This window comes from Heterocephalus glaber, unplaced genomic scaffold (genome assembly GCF_053883595.1).
Source record: "Heterocephalus glaber isolate CG9 unplaced genomic scaffold, H.glaber_assembly_v1.0 deba00000122, whole genome shotgun sequence".
Taxonomy (NCBI): Eukaryota; Metazoa; Chordata; class Mammalia; order Rodentia; family Bathyergidae; genus Heterocephalus; species Heterocephalus glaber.
Window position 1 is genome coordinate 3,398,988 of NW_028258138.1, and position 18,423 is coordinate 3,417,410.

At 56.7% G+C, this 18,423-nt stretch overlaps 1 protein-coding gene across 4 annotated transcripts in view; it reads right to left on the bottom strand.

The window, feature by feature from the left end:
* C2cd2 (C2 calcium dependent domain containing 2) overlaps positions 1 to 18,423 on the bottom strand; it is a 47,098-nt gene that overhangs the window by 26,121 nt on the left and 2,554 nt on the right. For 3 of the 4 annotated variants that reach the window (XM_013071362.3, XM_004842448.4, XM_021256348.2), the window contains exons 2-3: positions 13,251 to 13,349; positions 877 to 996 (exon numbers count right to left, since the gene is read on the bottom strand). In XM_013071362.3, the coding sequence (XP_012926816.2) occupies positions 877 to 996; positions 13,251 to 13,349 (219 nt within the window). Of the gene's footprint in view, positions 1 to 876; positions 997 to 3,984; positions 4,088 to 4,187; positions 4,739 to 13,250; positions 13,350 to 18,423 lie in introns of those variants that run through there. The other variant, XM_021256349.2, reaches the window with a different exon arrangement.

The following is an 18,423-nucleotide window of genomic DNA, read 5'->3' on the forward strand; positions in this document are numbered from 1 at the left end:
GAGAAGGTTTCAGGAAAAAGCCACTTAGGTACCCAGGAGGCCTCGTTTTGGATGGTTGTCTAAAACCATGCCTTTCTAAGAAAAGCAGATGGAGCGAGGTGCAGCGGAGCCACCTGTGAACCTGGCACTCTGGGAGGCTGAGCCAGGAGGATCCCAAGGTCAAGCCCAGTGTGGGCACCTAGAGAAAGCCTATCTCTAAATACAAAATAAAAAGGGCTACAGAAGTCACTCAATGTGAAGACCCTAGGTTCAATGTTTTAAAAAGGAACCCCGAGTCCCATCCTGCTCTGTGGTTGGGGTCCTGGGTGACATGATTTGCCCTCAGGGCTGGGGCCAGGGACAAGGACAGAGGAGACGGGACATGAGGGGAATGGACAGGGACCTCTGGAACAGGATCAGAGATTCCCAACTGTTCAGCATCTGCCAATGACCAGTCCAGGGAGCACTGTGCCTGCCTCCGATCACTGCTGCAGTGTGTCCCTCGAGATACAGTTATAAAACCAGAAGTCTTATTATTATAGATCCATCATCAGAAAAATAACAACAATACTAATTTTTTTAATTTATATGAAAAATAAGGACGCTGAGCACAGCGGCACATGTCTATAATCCCAGCACTTGGGAGGCTGAGGCAGAAGGATTGCCACGTTTCTGAGGTCAGCTTGAGCTACATAGTGAGATCCTGTTTCATAAAAAGAACAACAAAAACAAAACCAGAAACAAAGCCAAACAACATGGAAGCTTATTAAACCTCTGCCATGTGTGGTAATTATTGGAAATGTGGTGTCCTGAATGTGATGAGCATCCTTGCCGCGTTAGGGGCCCTGTGCTGGCAGGACGGTGTCTCCCCGACTTGCCAGGTGTCCCCGGCCTTACCTGCAGGTGCACTGGGGACAGCCGCACGTCACACAGCTGGCACCCTGGGTCCTCCGAGGAGGCCGGCCCCACGCTGACCAGGAACTGCAGGGCATCCCCCACTGCACGGCAGGTCACCACCTGGGGAGGGCGGGGTGACAGGTGAGACACAGGAGGCGAGAGAGCACAGGCCAGGTCGCCTGGCCACTCGCGGACGAATCGGGACTCTTGGTGTCACTGTCAGGCTTGGATAAATCCCAGCTTTTCTACTACGTAGCAATTAGAAAACTAGCAACGGGATGCAAGTCCTTCTTCCTGACGCACTCCCAGGAGCTAAACTCTGTCCCGTCCACGTGCAGCCATCAGGGCATCTGCTGCTGCTGCGCTGTGCTTCCCACCATGGCTGAGTGTGGAATGTCCACACTCACACGCAGCAGGTGCCGTAATGAGAAAATGAGCCACGATGGCTACAAGTAGACACAGACAGCATCTCTACCTAAATCATCCTCACAGGTCATTAGTTTTCAGAAAGTGGGCGCAATTCAAATTATGAAATAGTCAATGATTAAAAAGTTACACAGCCATAGAACAGAATTATAAGATGGGCCCGATTATAAAATACGTTTGAGTTTTTGGTTTGTTTTGGTTTTTGGTTTTTTGAGACAGGTCTCCCTATGTAGTTCAGGTTGGCTTCAAACTCATCATGTAGCCCAGGCTGGCTGTGAACTCATGGTGATCCTCCTGCCTCAGCCTCCTGAGAGCTGGGATCATAGGTGTATGCCACTGTACCTGGCTAGATTTTTACTGTATTTTTATTGTCATTTTGGTCAGATGTGATGGTGCATGCCTGTGGTCCCAGCACTGGGAAGGCTGAGGCAGGAGGATCACCATAATTTCAAGGCCACCCTGAACTGCATAGAGAGACCCTGTCTCAAAACAAAAACAAAACAAAAGCTCTAAAAGACAGAGGCCAGTAATAAATCAAACTCTAATCCTCTTTTTTTTTTTTTTTGGTACTGGGGATTGAACTCGGGACCTTGGCCTTTCGAGGCAGGCAGCGGCACCACTGAGCTAAATCTCGGCCCTCTAATCCTCTTAAAGCATTTTAGAGAACTGATTTTTGCAGGCATCACACATGGAGAGCTCAGAATCGCCACAGAATCACTCTTCGGGAGCAGGTCTTCCAGGGGCCCAGCAACAGCGCAGCCCAAGAGAGTCTGTGGTCGGGTCACTGCACAGCTGGGCTGAGTGCCAGGCGTGTCTGTCCCAAGCCAAGCCATCAGCTGGCTGGGGTGGCCGGGGGGATGGACGCCACCTTCCCCAGGGGCTACTGGCCATCACTGGCAGCCCCTCAGAAGGAAGAGGAAATCCTTCAATTCTATGGGGTCACAGAATCGGAAACACCAAGTGGGAAGATTACTGATGCGGCCCTTGGGCGGGGCTTCTAGCAGGGCACAGGGCGAAGCTGGCCCTGTCCTTGCTGTCCTGGCTCCGGCCGAACGCACCCTGCAGTGGCTCCAGCTCGGCCCCTGCCACCCCGCCGATGCCCCGGAGGTGTCGCCTGCCCATCCTGGGAAAGTCCCTGGGCTCCTGTCCTCCGCTCCTCCCCACCTCAGGAGCCAGAGGGACGGGACCCAGCTTCCGAGTTCACCCGGGCTGGGACCAATGTTTGGATAAGAAACACTGCCAATTCATGTTAAAAATAAGTACTCCGTAAAAAAAAAAAAATTGGGGGTGGGGATCTAGCTCAGTGGTGCCGCTGCCTGCCTTGCAAGCACAAGGTCCTGAGTTCGATCCCCAGTACCAAAATAAATAAATAAATAAATAAATAAATAAATAAATAAATAAATAAAAACTGGGGATGTAGCTGAGTGGGAAGCCTCAGGTGTGTGTGATACACACACACACACACACGAAAATAATTTTACTAAGAAAACAGACAATTTTCTTAGTGTCTTGATTCAAGCAAGAAATTTTGGCTTTCCTTCATATCTGGCCCTAAAGAAAGCCTCCCCAGGTGGGTGTGGCAGTGCATGTCTGTAATCCCAACACTGGAGGCTGAGGCAGGAGGATTACCAGGAGTTCCAAACCAGCCTGGGCTACATAGTGAGTTCAAGGCCAGCCTGAACTACATAGCAAGACCTTTTCTCAAGAAAACAAGAAAACCCCTCCCCAGCATGCTCTTCCCGGACAAGCAGATCCCCAAGTGCGTGGTCAAAAGTAAGCAAATAAGTCAGCAGCAAAGGCCGCCACTCTTACACTTCCAGCAGGGACTGTGGTACTTTCCATCAGCCCTGCCTTTCCTCCACCCTGGAGCCCACTGGAAGGAGGAGAAGTCGGAGAAGGGCCAGCGACATTCTGTTCCACCCAGGCCAGGCCCTCCCGGCTGCTGCTACCGCTACCGTCCCTCGGAAGGAGGAGGAGGCTTTACAAGGAAGTGTCCTTCAGTAGACAGGAGTGTCGTGGGGCTTCCCTCAGACACAGCTTGGACACAGCAGCTCTGAAGAGGCCCTTCTGTCAGGTATGGTGGGCACGCCTGTAATCCCAGCTTGCTTGTGCTCTCTCTCTCTCTGGAGGCTGAGGCAGGAGGATCACCACAAATTCGAGGCCAACCTGGGCTCCATAATGAGTTCAAGGCCAGCCTGGACTACCAAGCAAGATTCTGTCTCAAAAAAACCAACCAACCAACAAGCAAGAAGCCGTTCTTAAATTTCCCACATACGTGGAGCTATTTAAATGCAGCTTTTAAAGTCCTTCATACTTAGGTTTTAAGTGACTCGCTGTCACACTGATTAGTTTGGATTTTTCGAAAGTTAAATCAGGGCAGCAGCTAGTATCTGAGGGGGCTTCACAGGGCTTCTCACAGCGACAAGGGAACCTGCGGACCCATGGTCAGACTCCACAAAGCCGCGCTCTGCCTCCTTCCCTTGGGAGAGACCAGCCCTAGGCCCACTTCATGCTTCACTCTGGAGACAGGGTCTCTCTGTGTAGCCCAGGCTGGCCTCAAACTCACAGCGATCTTCCTGCCTCAGCCTCCTAGTTGTTGGAACTACAGGCCTGCACCACCACGCCCAGTTTGAGATATTTTTTTTCCCCAAAGCAAGCAAAGAGCCCCTGCATTACACATACCATTTCAAAATTAACAGAAGCCTGGACTGCAGGTTGGGGACACAGCCAGAGCCTTCTCCTCTGGCTCACTGCTTGGGAGGGGCGGCCAGGCGATGGCGTGGGCCTGGGGAGAAGGTGTGTGAGGCAGGCAAGGGCATTAGCACCTGCCCTGGCCAGGGCACTGGGAGGCCGGCCCAGCTTTCCCCTCCTCCCAGCCCCCTGACCTCACGGGTGGCAGCCGCACATCCACGCACATGCTCTGCTCCTGAAACCATGACCCCGCCGGGGGTTCAGCTCAGTGCTGCCGGCACCTGCCTCACAAGCGCAAGGTCCCAAGTTCCATCCCTGGTACCAAAAAAAAGTAAAACCGAGAACCCTTGTTTAGCCAGGAGCCCCAATCCCAGGGAGCTAGCTGTGTCCAAGCTGTGCACTGGCCTGCCAACAAGAAAGCCCCTGGTGCCTTCGGGCTCACCATCCCTCACTTTCCCTCTGCATCAAGCCTTTGGCTCCCAGGAACACTGGGGAGCTGGAAAGAACTGAATCACCGGCGTCTCCCACAGAGCGGGGTGCACAGCCGAGGAAACCCACACGGTGGAAGGGAAGAACTCACACGGAAACACAAGTGGGCACCACCAAGACGTCTCCAGAGTTAAACAGGATGCACAGTTGAGGACCTGCGCTGTAAGGGCTCTCCTGGCCGCCGACACCAAAGAGGCGGAGGAGCTGGCGGCCCGCCCAGTCATGCTGGGTAGATGCCGGGCCTGGTGCACCCGGCTCCCTGCCCAAGTCCAGGCCCAGCCCAGCCACTCTTCTCCCAACGGGATAATGCAGGGAGGCTGGGAATGCAGCTTGCTGGTGGAGTGCTAGCCTAGCATGTGTTAGGCTTTGAGTTCTATCCCCGGTACAAGCCAAAAATAAAACCACACAAATAAATGAAGAGCAAGGAGGGTCTCTGTGATGCGCCACACCGGGTGTGCAGAATGCTGTGACTGAAGTCTTATAACGGGCAGTCCACGGCTTAAAACCTGTTCAAGGGTGAGCTGTTCTCTTCCATCAACTCTGTGCAAAGACAGAGATGACATGCCCCATTCCCTTTAAAACGAAGGCAGGCCCGGGCATGGTGGTGCACACCTGTGACTCCAGCATTCCGGAGGCTGGGGTACGACTGCCAGAGTTCAAGGCCAGCCTAAACGACGTAGCAAGACCCTGTCCCAAAAAGCAAAATACCAAAGAGGTGGGAGTGGATGGAATTGGATCTTTCTCCAGCTTCTACCCAGCGCTTCCCAACTGGGGACAAGGTGTGTCTCACACCTGCCACTAATGTTCTGTATTCAGCAAACAACCCGAAACAGGGTGTGTGGCCTCCTGGCCCAGGAGCGCACAGCTCAGCCCCAACCCTGACCGAACCATGGAGGGAGACATCTGCTCCTCTCCAGCCCCACGGTGAGCCTGTGTGGACAGTGCCCACCCCTCATCCCCTACTCTGACCACGGCCAGGGCCCAAGGGTGAGTGCCCACTGGCCCACGCCCAAGGGGAAGGCCAGCTGTGTGAATGCCCCGGCAGGAAGTCTCCAGCCCAAGCCGCCCCAGGGAGGCTGGAGAAGCCAGGCCCGGCCTCTGTCTCCATGGGTTTCGGGTCCTCAGTGGAAGTCCCACCCTGATTCCTCTTACTCATTTCTCTCCCGGTGCTGGGACTGGACCCTGGGTGCCCAGAACTGAGCTTCGTCCCCAGCCCTTGTCACTGCTGCGTATGTGGACAGGGTGTCGCTGTCACCGGGCTGGGCCGGACTCTTAGGCCTCTCCCTGGGCTCTGAGCCCGCCCGGGCCCGCAGGCCTGCGCCGCTGCCGCCTGCCCCTCCCGGACTGTCCCAAGGCGCTTCTTCTATGACCGAAGGTGACAGACCTACTCTGCGGGGGGAGGGCAGCAAGCTGGGCCCCCACCTCCTTCCAGGGGACCTCACGGATGGCGCTCACTAATGGGCCAGCTGGGGATTCTCATCGGAACTGAGCAAAGGAACTGCTGGCTAGTCGGTGACAAAACCCCATGTCAGAACCTCTGAGGTCCCACTATTTTTTCAGTACTGAGAATTGAACCCAGGGCCTTCCCACTGAGCTATGTCCCCAAACCCACCCTCCTTTCATCTTTTTAATTTTGAGACAGGGTCTTGCTAAGTTCCTTGCCTGGGCTAAACTTGAACTTGTGACCCTCCAGTCTCAGCCTCCCAGGGAACCACGATTACAGGCCCCCAGCCTGTAAGGGGAGCCCACTGCACAATGGGAACACACGGGAACCCAGCAGCAGGTGGCCCTGCAGGAGGCCCCAGGGACCTGGATCTCCGAGGCAAGGCTTCCCCGGGGCAACCACAGCCACCGCCCTGGGAAAGACCCAGCGAGGGGCAGCTGCACCGGCTATCGGGTGCCGGAACTTCACATCACACAAAGTGAAGGACAAAGGGAAACGAGCTTCTTGTTTGCAGCCAGGGAGACACCCGGTGATGTGAATGGCGCTGCCCTCATACCGGCAAGGACCGGGGAGCAGGAGACCCAGAGCTCGGACAGGAAGCAAAAGCAGAAAGGAGAAAGGAGAGGGAGAGCAGGCGGAAGCCAGGCCCGCAGCGCCCCCGCACACGCGCGCCCGTTCCACCCGTTCCGCCCGATCCGCACACGCCCGCTGCGGGCTTCCCGGCCTGCCCCAGGGCCAGGTTCTGGGGGAATTGTGCATGCTGCCGGTTGCTATGGTTTCACGTGAGCAAAGGGTGGTTAGTGTCTTTTGGCTGCCTCCCCTCCCCTCCCCCATTCCTCCCCCTCCTTCCTCTCTTGACCCCCTACAGTACTGGGGATTGAACCCAAGTCCTTGGCCCTGAGCTCCCTCCCGAGCCCTTTTTATTTGAGACAAGGACGTACTGAGTTGCTAAACTACCCAGATTAGGCTTGAACTCGCCATCCTCCTGCCTCAGCCTCCCAGAAGGCTGGGATTATGGGCGGGCAGCACCAGGCTCAGCTTCAGGTCTCCTGACGGGCGGCGTAGTTGGAGGCAGGAGCCCCGTGAACCAGTAATGGTAAACGTGGAGGAAACGATTCGAGCAGTACTGTCTGCTGTACCCAGCGGTTGGCGCTCACAGCCCCACTGAACCCCCCCCCCCAGTCTCTGCTGCTGGGCAGCACTGCACCCAGGGAAGTGACCACACACTGCCTCGGTTTCCCCTCTGTGCAGTGGGCACCCGGGCTCCTGGCAGAGGAACGGGTGAGCATGAGCCTGGTGACTCTGGGCTGCCCCGGCCTGCTCACTCCGGAGGCAGAGTTCCGAGCAGACACAGAATCCCCAGCAGGTCGGACTCACACGGCCGACACAGGCCCTGCGGCCGGAAGGGGACGCACACGCCCACGACACGCCCCGCTGGGCTCCCAGCGGCCTCCTCCACGAGGGGAGGATGGAACTTTAATTAGAGCCTTAACCTGCGTCCGCCCTTATACCATGGAGGGCCTCAGCCAGGCTCAGGGGCGCACACCTGTGATCCCAACCCCAGGAGGCTAATGCAGGAGCACTGCCGTGTGAGGCCAGGCTGGACTACACATCAAGACCCTGTCTCAAAAACCAAAGCAAAACCAAAGCCTCAGACCCTGAACGTTTCTCCCAGGACCCCTGGCCCCGTGGAGAAGGGCGAGGTAGCTGGCAAGCAGCCCTACGCGGCGGCCACCAGCCTGACCCGCGCTGCCGGGGGTGCCGAGGACCGGCGGCCGTGGGGGCAGCAAGGCGGAGGCCTCTCCCGGGCAGGAGCCCGCTCCGGGCAGTAGCGCGGAGGCTGAGGCATCTCCCTGGCTGCCCAGGTAGCCGGGCCCGCCTGCGAGGGAAGCCCAGGAGCAGGGGCGCCAAACCCTCAGGAAAAGCAACAGGGACGAGCACCGTGGAGCTGGGCTCCAGCCCCTGGCAGCTCTGCGGCGGCCCCCACACTCTGATGCGGTGCTGATCTGGGGCCTTGGGTGGCCTCGCAGGGTGCAGGTCACCCGCTGGAAGCACTCGTGACCCCAGCTCCAGGCCGGGGAGGAGAGGCGACCCCAGCTGGTGGCCAAGGCCGCTGGGAACGGGTCACCCCGACGTCAGCGGGCCACGAGCCTCTGCTGTAAACCCCAAGCAGCTTCCTGGGGCTTCCTCGGTGTGGGGGGCACCCAGCGAAGGCACCGAGGCCCTCCCCACGCCTCACCCACGCAGCACCTCTGTCCCCCTGTCCCCACGGGAAGCCGGAAGTACCTGCGTCCGGAGTCCTGGGAGCCACGGGGAGAAGCTGCAGAACGAGGAGGGCCGTGGGGACCTGGGACGGGGGTCCTACGAGGCCGGCCGCTGGAACCAAGCCCCCGAACCGTCCTAGGACCCGCTCAGGGCAGGACGGACTGCGGGACATCCGGCGGGTACAGGAGAGAAGAGCCACGCAGGCGTCTCGAGAGATGGCACGGAGACTGCCCTGACTCAGCCCTGGCCCGGCCGGGTGGGGACCCCCTCTGTGAGGGGTCAGGGGGTCTCTGCACGGAGCACGGGTGGGGCAGGCGCACAGAGCAGACCGGAAGTAGGGTCCTCACTCGCGGTCAGCCCGTCTGAGACACCCCTGCATCACAGAAGCTCTGCTCGGGCGGACAGGCTCTCAGCTCAGACGCTGGCTGTGTTCTGCGTCCAGGCTGAGTCAGAGAAGACAGAGACGCTGAGGCCAGGGGCGGGAGCTTCAGAGCGGAGGGCTGACATCAAAAGTCTGTACTCCTTTCAGGCCTGGAGCTTGCAGCTTTTCTTCTCAAGAATTAAAGCCAGGGGCTGGGGATTTAGCTCGGTGGTTTCACCGCCTGCTGCGCAAGCGCAAGGGTCCAAGTTCGTCCCGGTACAAAAAAAAAAAAAAAATTAAAACCAGGCGTGGTGCACACCTGCATTCCCAACACTCAGGAGAGGCTGAGGCAGGAGGATTGCTGCAAGTTCAAGGCCAGCCTGAACTACATATTGAGACTCTGTCTCAAAGAACTGCCCATCTCTGGCAGCCATCAGCTCCCCGGGACCCTGGCCCTGCAGAGGAAGGGCCGTCTTCTAAAGTAGTACCATCTACGCCGCCCTCACCTTTCAAGAGCATGTGCTGCTTCTGTAATGACATTACAGCCAACCATCTGACCATCCACTTCCCAAAGCTGCTCTCCTGGAGGTCTACAAAGGCCCTCAATGCTTCTACTCTTTCCCAGCACCTCTACTTCGAGGACAGTGAGGAGATGAACACATGGTAAACGTACCACCAGAGACAGGGAGCTTAGCTACCACCCACTGCGCCCTGGCTCAGCTGGGTCTGGGCTGGATGCCATCAGCTGTGTCCACGGAGGGAAAGAAGCCCAGCCGAACCCTAGTTCTCGCCAGCATCTCCCGGGCGATCTCTGAAGGCATGTTTGATGAACTTTAATAACACGAACACAAACAGAACAAAGGCAGCGTGGTCTATCTTGCAGGAATAAAAACACCAATGTGTAAGGAAAACCCAAGAGAAACAGGCTGACCCATGACTCAGCTGATTACCTCGCAGCTCACAGTGCGAGAGAGGAGTGTGTATCTACTTCTAACCCTCTTCTGTATTTTCTACCATAGTAACAGTGCGCTGCGGCAGAGTGCACTGGGTGCAGCCCGAGGCCTCACATCCTGAGACTGTACGGGCCTGTGCCCTCAGAGCAGCCACAGAGCCAGGGTGCTCAGGTGAGGATGATAAACCACAGCTTGGGCGCAGAAAAGCAAACAGCTTTTGAAGAAGGCTCATTATGTGAAAGAATAAAAGCTTAAAAAAATTGTAGAAGCCAGGTGTGGTGGCACACACCTATAATCCCAGCAGCCTGGGAGGTTGAGGGAGGAGGATCATAATTTTGGGCCAAGCTGGGGATTTAGCTCAGTGGTGCCACCACCTGCCTCGAAAGCGGAAAGTCCCGAGTTCGATCCCCAGCACTAAAAAAAAAAAAAGAATGTCCATAATTTTGAGCCCAGACTGGGCAAATTATGGACTTAGGGAGACCCTGTCTCAAAATAAAAAATAAAAGAGGACGGGGATGTAGCTCAGGGTGAAGGGCCTGGGTTCAATCCCTTGAACTGCAAAACAAAACAAAATGTACACACACACACACCCCTCTACTGGTTATCACCACTATGAGAATCGGCTGGGAAATGCGGCGCAGAGCGAACCCTCCTCCATCTCTCACCGTGCTGTGATTGTTCTGAAAGCGTAAGGGGTGGAGCATTGTCAGCTGACCCTGCAGATTCCCAGCTCGCTGCCACCTTTCGGGGCTGCCCTGTCCCCCCCACTTCAACAGCTGAGGCAGACTTGTCCCTCTAAGCAGCTAGACCTTCTCCCCAGCATGCTTGCTAAGGAGACCCTCGTAATGCCACAGAAAGGCAGGGAGAATGGGCAACTTGGACTCTTATGCTTGAAAATAAATGGTGATTGCTTCATAGTTGCATTATTTGGGTAAATCACACAGAACGTGAAATTTGCCATCTTGGCCATTTCTAAGCATGCAGTCAACAGTGTTAAGCACACCTGTTATTCACACCCACTGCACGGGTGCCACTGCTGTGCAATCCCCACCACCCATCTCCTTCCCAAATGGAGACTCCGACCCTCCCCTCCCCCGTCAGACACTGACTCCGGCCTCCTACCCAGCCCCCAGCCCCACCCTTCCATTTTCTGTATGAACTTGAAGCTAGGACCCTTGTCTACAGAATCATACAATTTTTGTCCTTTTAAAATGGGCATGGTGATGCACACCTGTAATCCCAGCACTCAGGAGGCTGAGGCTGGAGGATTGCCCAAGTTTAAGGTCAGCCTAGGCTACTAATGAGTTCAAGGACAGCCTGAACTACATAGCACGGCCCCCCCATGCCCTTCTACGTTGTCTTACTTCACGGAACATAGTGCTCCAAGTCAATCCACTGAAGCCAGTGTCAGATCCCCCTTCCAGGCAAGCCACATTTCATTTACCCATTCGCTCAGCTTGGGCTGCTTCTTCCCTTACCTCTTGTCAATAATGTTGTCAAGAACACAGACCTACAAATACTCCATTGCTTTTAGCTTTCTTTGGTGGGGATGGTTTGAGACAAGATCTTGCTATGTAGTCCAGCCTGGCCTTGAGCTCACTAGTAGCCCAGGCTGACCTGGAATCTATGGTGATCCTCCTGCCTCAGCCTCTTGAGTGCTGGGATAACAGCTTCGAGCCACCACACCCAGCAGGTTTTAGCTTTTAATCTGCACATAGATGACTGTGATTGTACTAAAAGCAATGCAGTTCTATCACTCACTTTCTACAGTGGAGTTTCTGGCAATAAGAGCCCTTAAAAACCAGTCTGTCATTATGTCTACACCTCTGCTGCCTCCTTGGCCTACACTGGCCCCACTCATTTTGTTCCCCTCTTACCTGGAAAAGTGTCAGAAGACACGGAGTAGAAACTTCTCTGTTCCCTGCCGCAGGGAGGGGCAGTCCCTGTCTGCCACCAACACGGACAGTGCTGGCTGTGCTGGGGGCCTCTGGTCACACTTCGGTGACTTCCACACTCCAAAGGGTGGGGGGGCCCTCCTGCACCGTGGGGGCGGAGCACCTTGGCCACCGCCCCGGGTCAGGGTTGCACACACTCATGGGCGGTGGTCCACACCCGCCAGAGTCGGGAGGTAAACTGCGTCTGCCGCCTGAGATCTCAGAAAGAGGAGACAGCTAATTACCCGGCCTCAGAAGGCAGATAAATAAGCCCTAGCTCGTCCGGAATGCTGAGCTGTAGTTAACAGCTGCAGCGGGAGAGGCATCGCCCCATGGCTCACCCTGGAATCTCCAGGGCACCAGGACGCCGCGGCTGAAGACAGCTCCGTGCAAAGCTGCACAGTAAAACGGTCAGCGCGCTAAAAGCACGCACAGCTCTACGACAAGGACACAGCAGGCAGGGTGGGGGGCTGACAGCGCTCCCTCCTCCCCCAGGGCCACCCGCTGCCCTGCCTCACAGCCTGCCAAATGGGCCACACAATTAACTCAGAAATGAGACACAGACCCATTGGTGTTATTACACACACAGGTGAGGTAGACACAGGAGGCTGAGGATGGAGAAAGAGCAGCCCAAGCCCGGAAGGCAGGAAAGCACTGAGGCTGAGGCAGGAGGATCGCTGTGTTTGAGGCCACTCTGAACTACAGAGCAAAACCCTGTCTCAAACAACACAAACGAACAATGAAAGGCAGTTAGGGGAGGTATGGAGGGAAACAGAGGAGTCTTGTGGATCATTAAAACCTGTTCCCTCCGTACATGTGGGGGAGCCCACACGAGAGCCCACCCGCGTCTGGCCGACGCCGCAGCGCAGAGCAGTGTGGGTCACGGGGTGGCCGCGCTGTGACGTGTGTGTCCGGGGAGGCCCCGGAGCTGGCCGTCCGGCTATGGCCGAGCAAACAAGCTCGCTCACACCCGGGGCACGTGCCGAGCCCGGGGTTAGACGGCAAGGACCACACCACATAACAAACAGCGAGCGACAGGACGCGGGGTTAAAGAAAAGCTTCTCCGACTGGCGGGCGGAGCTGGCTTGGGATCCGCGCACCAGGAGGGGTCCAGGCGTGAGCTCCGCGGCTGGCTGGGAGCGGCAAGAAGACGCTGATGGCGCCCCACGCGCTGCAGACCCAGCACGCACGCTGCGCGCACACACAGGCACGCACGCCAGCACGCATGCACGTACATACGTCGGCACCCACGCGGGCTCCACCCTGCAGGAAGCCCGCTCAGGTCTGCAGCCACCATGCAGCCCCGAGAGTCCTGCTCCTGGCAGCGCTGTGCGTAGCAGATACCTGGTCTTTGCCTCTGGCTTCTGGGGCTCAGCGTTTCAAGGTCCGCCTGTGGTGGGGCGCATCAGGACCCCACCCCCTTTTAAGGCTGGGTAATTTGTGCTTATGTGGAGCCACCACCTTGTAGATGAACTCACCCGTGATGCGCCAGAATGTATTATGATTATTTTGTTACTGGGGATTGAACCCAGGGCCTTCATGCTGAGCTCCGGCTCCAGCCCTTTTTAATTTTTATTTTGAGACAGAATTTTGCTAGGTCCCTAAGTCACCCAAGCTGGGCTCAGACTTGCCCTCCTCCTGCCTCAGCCTCCCAGAGTGGTGGGATTATAGCTCAGACTTTGCTTTTTTTTAATGGCATAAGAGTTCTGCAGTGTCAACAATTCTAAAACAAACTGCACTCTCCCAGCCCCAGCTTTCAAGCCACTTCCTCCTGGAGGGAAAGGCCAGGCAGTGAGTGAGCGCCCACTTACCTTCTCCTGGGATGACTTGGCCACACTGGACACTTCTGAGACTGCCAGCTGCAGGGGCTGCGGCCGAGGGTCCTGCTGGAAGGAGAGGCGCAGTGGGCCCTGGAAGACAGAAGCAGCGTGAAGAGGGGACGCCAGAGGTGTTGCTGCCTTTCTTTAAAAGATAATTGCATACGTTCTGTAAAGCGCTGCAAATTTAGCAAAATACAAGGTGTAAATGCAAACTACAATGAATGTCTAAATTTTAAAAGTTACTGTAGTTAAAGACACACTGCCATGAACCTCTCTCAGAACCCCCACCCCACTCCCAACACGCTCCTTCCACTGTCCTGGGCTCTTCCTGCAGCGGCTCTGGAGCCCCCTTTCCTGAGTGTCTTTAGCTGTGCTGTCTGTCCTGTCCTGCGCTGGCCTCGATGTCCTGAATGGATTCAAAACGTTTCCCTGTCATGGCCATTTTGACTCTGGGGAAGAGCCGGAAGTCACACGGTGCCAGATCCGATGAATAAGGTGGATGCGGACACAGTGGCATGCTTTTATGAGCTGCCTTTCCTTGGATGACGCTCGGCAGCAGCAGTCACTATTTTTGATCACATGTCATAAAGACTCAGGAAAGGGGACTGCAGAGGTGCTGCAGAAAGTGGCCAGAAGGGTGTGATGAGTGTGTTCACAACGAGGGAGGATTCTGAGGGGTCCTTGGCACTGTGTCTTTTACTGTAATTTAGGTCCACAGTATGTTCTGATGGCCCCATGGAGTGAGACATCAGCAAAGGCTCCTCTCAGCAGCTTGTACCCCAAGGCCTGCTCAGTGCTCACAGGGGAGAAGGCCAGGAGCAAAGCCCAAGACAGTATAATCAAGGCAGTGGGGGGGGGGGAGGTTTGCGGTGGTGCGTACCTGTAACCTCAGCGCTTGGGAGGCTGAGGCAGGAGGATCACTGAGTTCAAGGCCAGCCTGAACTACATAGAGATCTTGTCTCAAAACAAAATAAAAAAACCCAAACCAAAGCAAACACCAGTGAGGGGCGCGCCCAGTGCTGAGGGTTACGGCAGGAGGAAGGAACCAGAGCCTCTGAAGTGGCTTCACCCTGCACCTCTGAGGGCCCTGCCCTGTGTGGTGCCAGCTTTCTGCCCAGCCCAGGAAGTGGCTGTCCCGTCACTTGAGGTGTCCCGTTCTCTTCTCCCACAGCCCGGGCAGTGGGTGCGCAGGAACCCGGGGCGGCCTGTGTGGCATCCTGCCCTCGTCCCGCTGCTCCAGTCCCAGTGTTCACACCCCACCACAGCTCTGGTCAGCTTAGGTCTCTTCCAGGTCCTTGTCATTTACAGATTTCCCCGTGGTGTGGGCTGAATGAATGTGGCCACGAGGGACGAAGACCAGAGCTGTCCAGAGGACCAAGGAGGCGGAGGCGAAGTGACCGAGTCTTGTCCTTTTAAACATAAGCTGAGCTCCTGAGGCCCCAGGCGAGCCCAGCAGGGAGGCCTCCTCTAGCTCCTGTCCTGACCGCCTGTGTCCGGTGACCCCGGCAGGGTGGCTGAAAACCCAGCCCAGGCACCCACCTCTGCTTCAGACTCCGAGCCAGCAACCCAGTTCCACTCTGAGCCTGGATCTTGGGAGAGGGCCGAGGAGCAGTCGGGCAGGGGCAAACCCGAGCAAGGCCCTGCGCTCCCTAGGACCAGCTCTCCATGAGCGACATGATCGACACACTTCTAGCCTCACCCTGTCCTGGCATTGCCTACCTCATCCCTGGGAGTCAGCAGGGACAGCGAGATCTCTGTCTCCCAGGGGAAAAGTCAGGCTTTGAGTGGCTGGGGCTGGCCTGGGAGGGGCTGATGGCTGCAAGCCTGGTGGCGACACTGGTCCGTGAGCGGACCCACCTGGCTTCCAGGACAGCGCCCGGCACGGGTTGAGCCAGGTGGGCACCATCTGCAGTGCCAGCCCTTGCCAGCATGGAGCGAGCAGCACGGGGCACCTTCTCAGCCACCTAAAGATGCCCAGCGCCTCAGCCTGGCTGCAGATGCCGGCTTGGAAACCACGGGGAGGCGGGTCTGTGTGTCCCACCTGCTGAACCATCCCTTTCACATCAAGGGAGGCCTTAGGAAAGGAGGAAATTATAGAGATAAAGTAAGGACAAGTTTACTGCATTTCCCCATTCAATCTGCCTGGCCCTGGCGGTGCCTCCTCCGGAGCCTCTCCAGGCAGAGGAGCTGGAGCCACACACAGAAGGACATGGTAGGAACTGCTCGGCAACCCGGAGAAGGGGGACAGAAGGGCGACTGCCCTGCCTGGTGGCATAACCTCTCCAGAACCTCCACACCCTGAACTGTGTGGTTCCAGGCGGTGGGGAACAAAGAGCAACCAGAGCACCAAACGCAGGTGCAAGCAACACTGAGCCCCACTGGCCGAGAAAACGGAAATCCTCCCAGGTCAGAAACTTCTGGAGCCCCGGCATGATGCTGTCAGGGCCCTTTCCGGGCCTGGACAACCTGGGTTCAATCATGGGAAAGAACCAGCCTGGGGAAGGACAGTCAGCATCTCTAGGAATGGCCGGGCACACGAAAGAGGGGAGCACCAAGGAATCACTAGCAGTGGCAGGGCTCAGAACCACCTGAAGGTCGCATGGCACCCTGACAAGACAGGGCTTTCTAGTTTTAGTTACTGAAGCCACGGTGACAGTGTTAACCACTGGGCTCTGAATTACAGCAACATTATACCGAAGTAAACTTCTTACACTGCTACAATGTTTGCTTCCCTGGGTCATGAATTTTAGTAACATTACATCAATGCTAATTCTTGGTTGGGTTCGTTTTTTGTTTGGTTTTGTTTTTTTGAGACAGGGTCTCCCTAGGTAGCCCAGTCTGGCCTTGAAGTCTTGGTGATCCTCCTGCCTCAGCCTCCTGAGTATTACAAGTTTTTTTTTTTTGGTACCAGGAATTGAACTCTGGACCTTGTGCTTTCGAGGCAGGCAGCAGAACCTCTGAGCTAAATCCCTGGCCCAGCCTCCTGAGTATTGATTGATTCTGATTACTGAATCATTATAGAAGGCTGTCTGAAGACTACATGGAAACCCTCTGAATTATCTTTTCAGTCTTCCTGCAAATCTAAAAGCAGCTCAAAATAAAGTTTTTGAAGGAGACCATAGCAGAGCAGCCTGTCCTTGTCAACTTGTAACTCGTGGACGTTTTGCACATGCCACACACTGAGCCCCCTCTGCTACTCCCAGGAGCAGGTCACCTGCTGGCTGGACCTGGAGCTGTCCCAGACCGCGCACGGTGCCGAGAAGCCAGGCCTTGGCCAGGATCACACAGCCATCGAGGCCAGGGCTGGAACTCAAACCAGGGCAGTGATGCAGGGCAGTGCACAGCGAGGTCCCCCTTCCCTCCTCGGTGACCTCCTGACCGGCCGGCTTGGGTCCTGCTTAGCGGTGACCCTGATCTTTCCTGAATTCTCGCCTCGCTGGGAGCAGGGTGAGAGAGAGTGAGCTGGCAGCTCCCTGCTTCTCGCTGACTCCGCAGAGTCCAGGCCAGCTCCTCCCAGCTCATTCTTCATAGCCAGAGATGAAGCACTGAGCAGCTCGCTCTGCCCAGGCTGGGCCGAGACCAGCGTCCAGGCAGCGGGATGGGCACGGCCACTGCTTGTCCTCTCCACCGGCCGATGAGCTGAGCCTGCTGGGGCTGGCATGGGTCCAGCTCCTGGAGGACAATGTAGGGGGCGCTCTCCGGGGCCAGGGTGGGGCAGGTGCCCGCTGGGAGAAGCAGGGTCCCTCACAGGACCGGAGCACCGGCCGACACCTCCGAGCCAGACCTCCAAGATTACGAGAGGTTAAACAAGGAGAAAAAGATAGGCACCCAAGGACATGAGGAGCGGTTGGTCCCGGGACAGGCCTGACCGGAAAGAGCCCACAGGTGTGAGCTGCGGCAGACCCCACCCCTCCCCCCACCATAGGGAGGGCCAGCAGTGGTCTCCCCGGGGCCTTTCCCTGCCATGGCCGCGTCGCTGGTCGGTCATGGAGCTTGGGTTTTTGTTAGCGCTGTGGGGAGGCTGATTTGCGATGGAAGGACTCTCAGCCTGTGGCCATACTGTTGACTATAAATTACAGAGCTTATAAAGACGAGCCTGCAGCACTCACAAAGTATCCTAGGTTCACATGGCATCCTTCAGTCACTAAGACCACAAGTTGTCTGATAGTCTTGGTCACTGGCTTTGAACTCACTCTAGGCAGGCTGGCCTCGAATTTGGGGTGATCCTCCTGCCTCAGCCTCACTGAGTGCTGGGATTACAGCCGTGTGCCACCATGCCCACCATCCTTTGCATTTAGAACATTTGCCACAGAAAGCCTGGGCTGAAAGACTGAAGACACCACCCAACAGCTTTGGGGGCTGTCCTGGTGCAGGGCCTCTGCCAGCTGGGGCTGGGAAGGGGCACGAGTTGACGCCCCACAGCACTGGTGATAGCAAGGACCGGGACCCTCACTCTGGGGAGCGTCCTCGCGGGAAGTAGCAGGCAGCTGGCTCCCAGAGCTGAGGAGGCGGAGCTGAGGAAAGGTCGCCCGGGGCCTCTGGGGGCCGTCAGTGCCGTGGACCCCAGCTTCTTAATCCTTGGGGATCCCGGGCCATTCTGTGGTGCCCACGTCCTGCCATCCCACGTGCTCTGAGTATGAATTTGGTGGCAGGGACACACGTACGTCTAGGTCTCTGGTAACAACACGCGGACAGCGGACAGATCAGCGGTGCTCTCGCTGGTGTCTCACTCGTGCTGTAGTATTTAGAACCATTTGCAGAGTGGAGTTGGAACCCGGGGTGGCCTGGGACAAGGGGAACCTGGATGGCTTTGGGCACTGGTCAGCAGGCCAGGCAGAAGCCACCAGGCAGCACTCCACCCATAGATCCCGGGAGATAGGAGAGCAACGTTCAGCAGCGCTACCCTTCAGCCTTCTCGCTGGATCTCATTCAAAGGAAACACTTGGGTCTCAGAGTTCAGTTTGCTTCCCACGGGGAACATGGCTGTGGGAGGAACGGACCAGGAAGAGGCCAGCCGGGCCCCTGGCTGACCTCAGCGGGTCTCAGGGGCTTGGCTAGAAAGGCGTGGGGCTCCTTTCTACCCCAGGACACAAAGCTGGGTGAAACCTGGAATGGGAGGCGTTGCTGCCTCCACTGGCCGGAAAATCCCACCTTCCATGAGAGA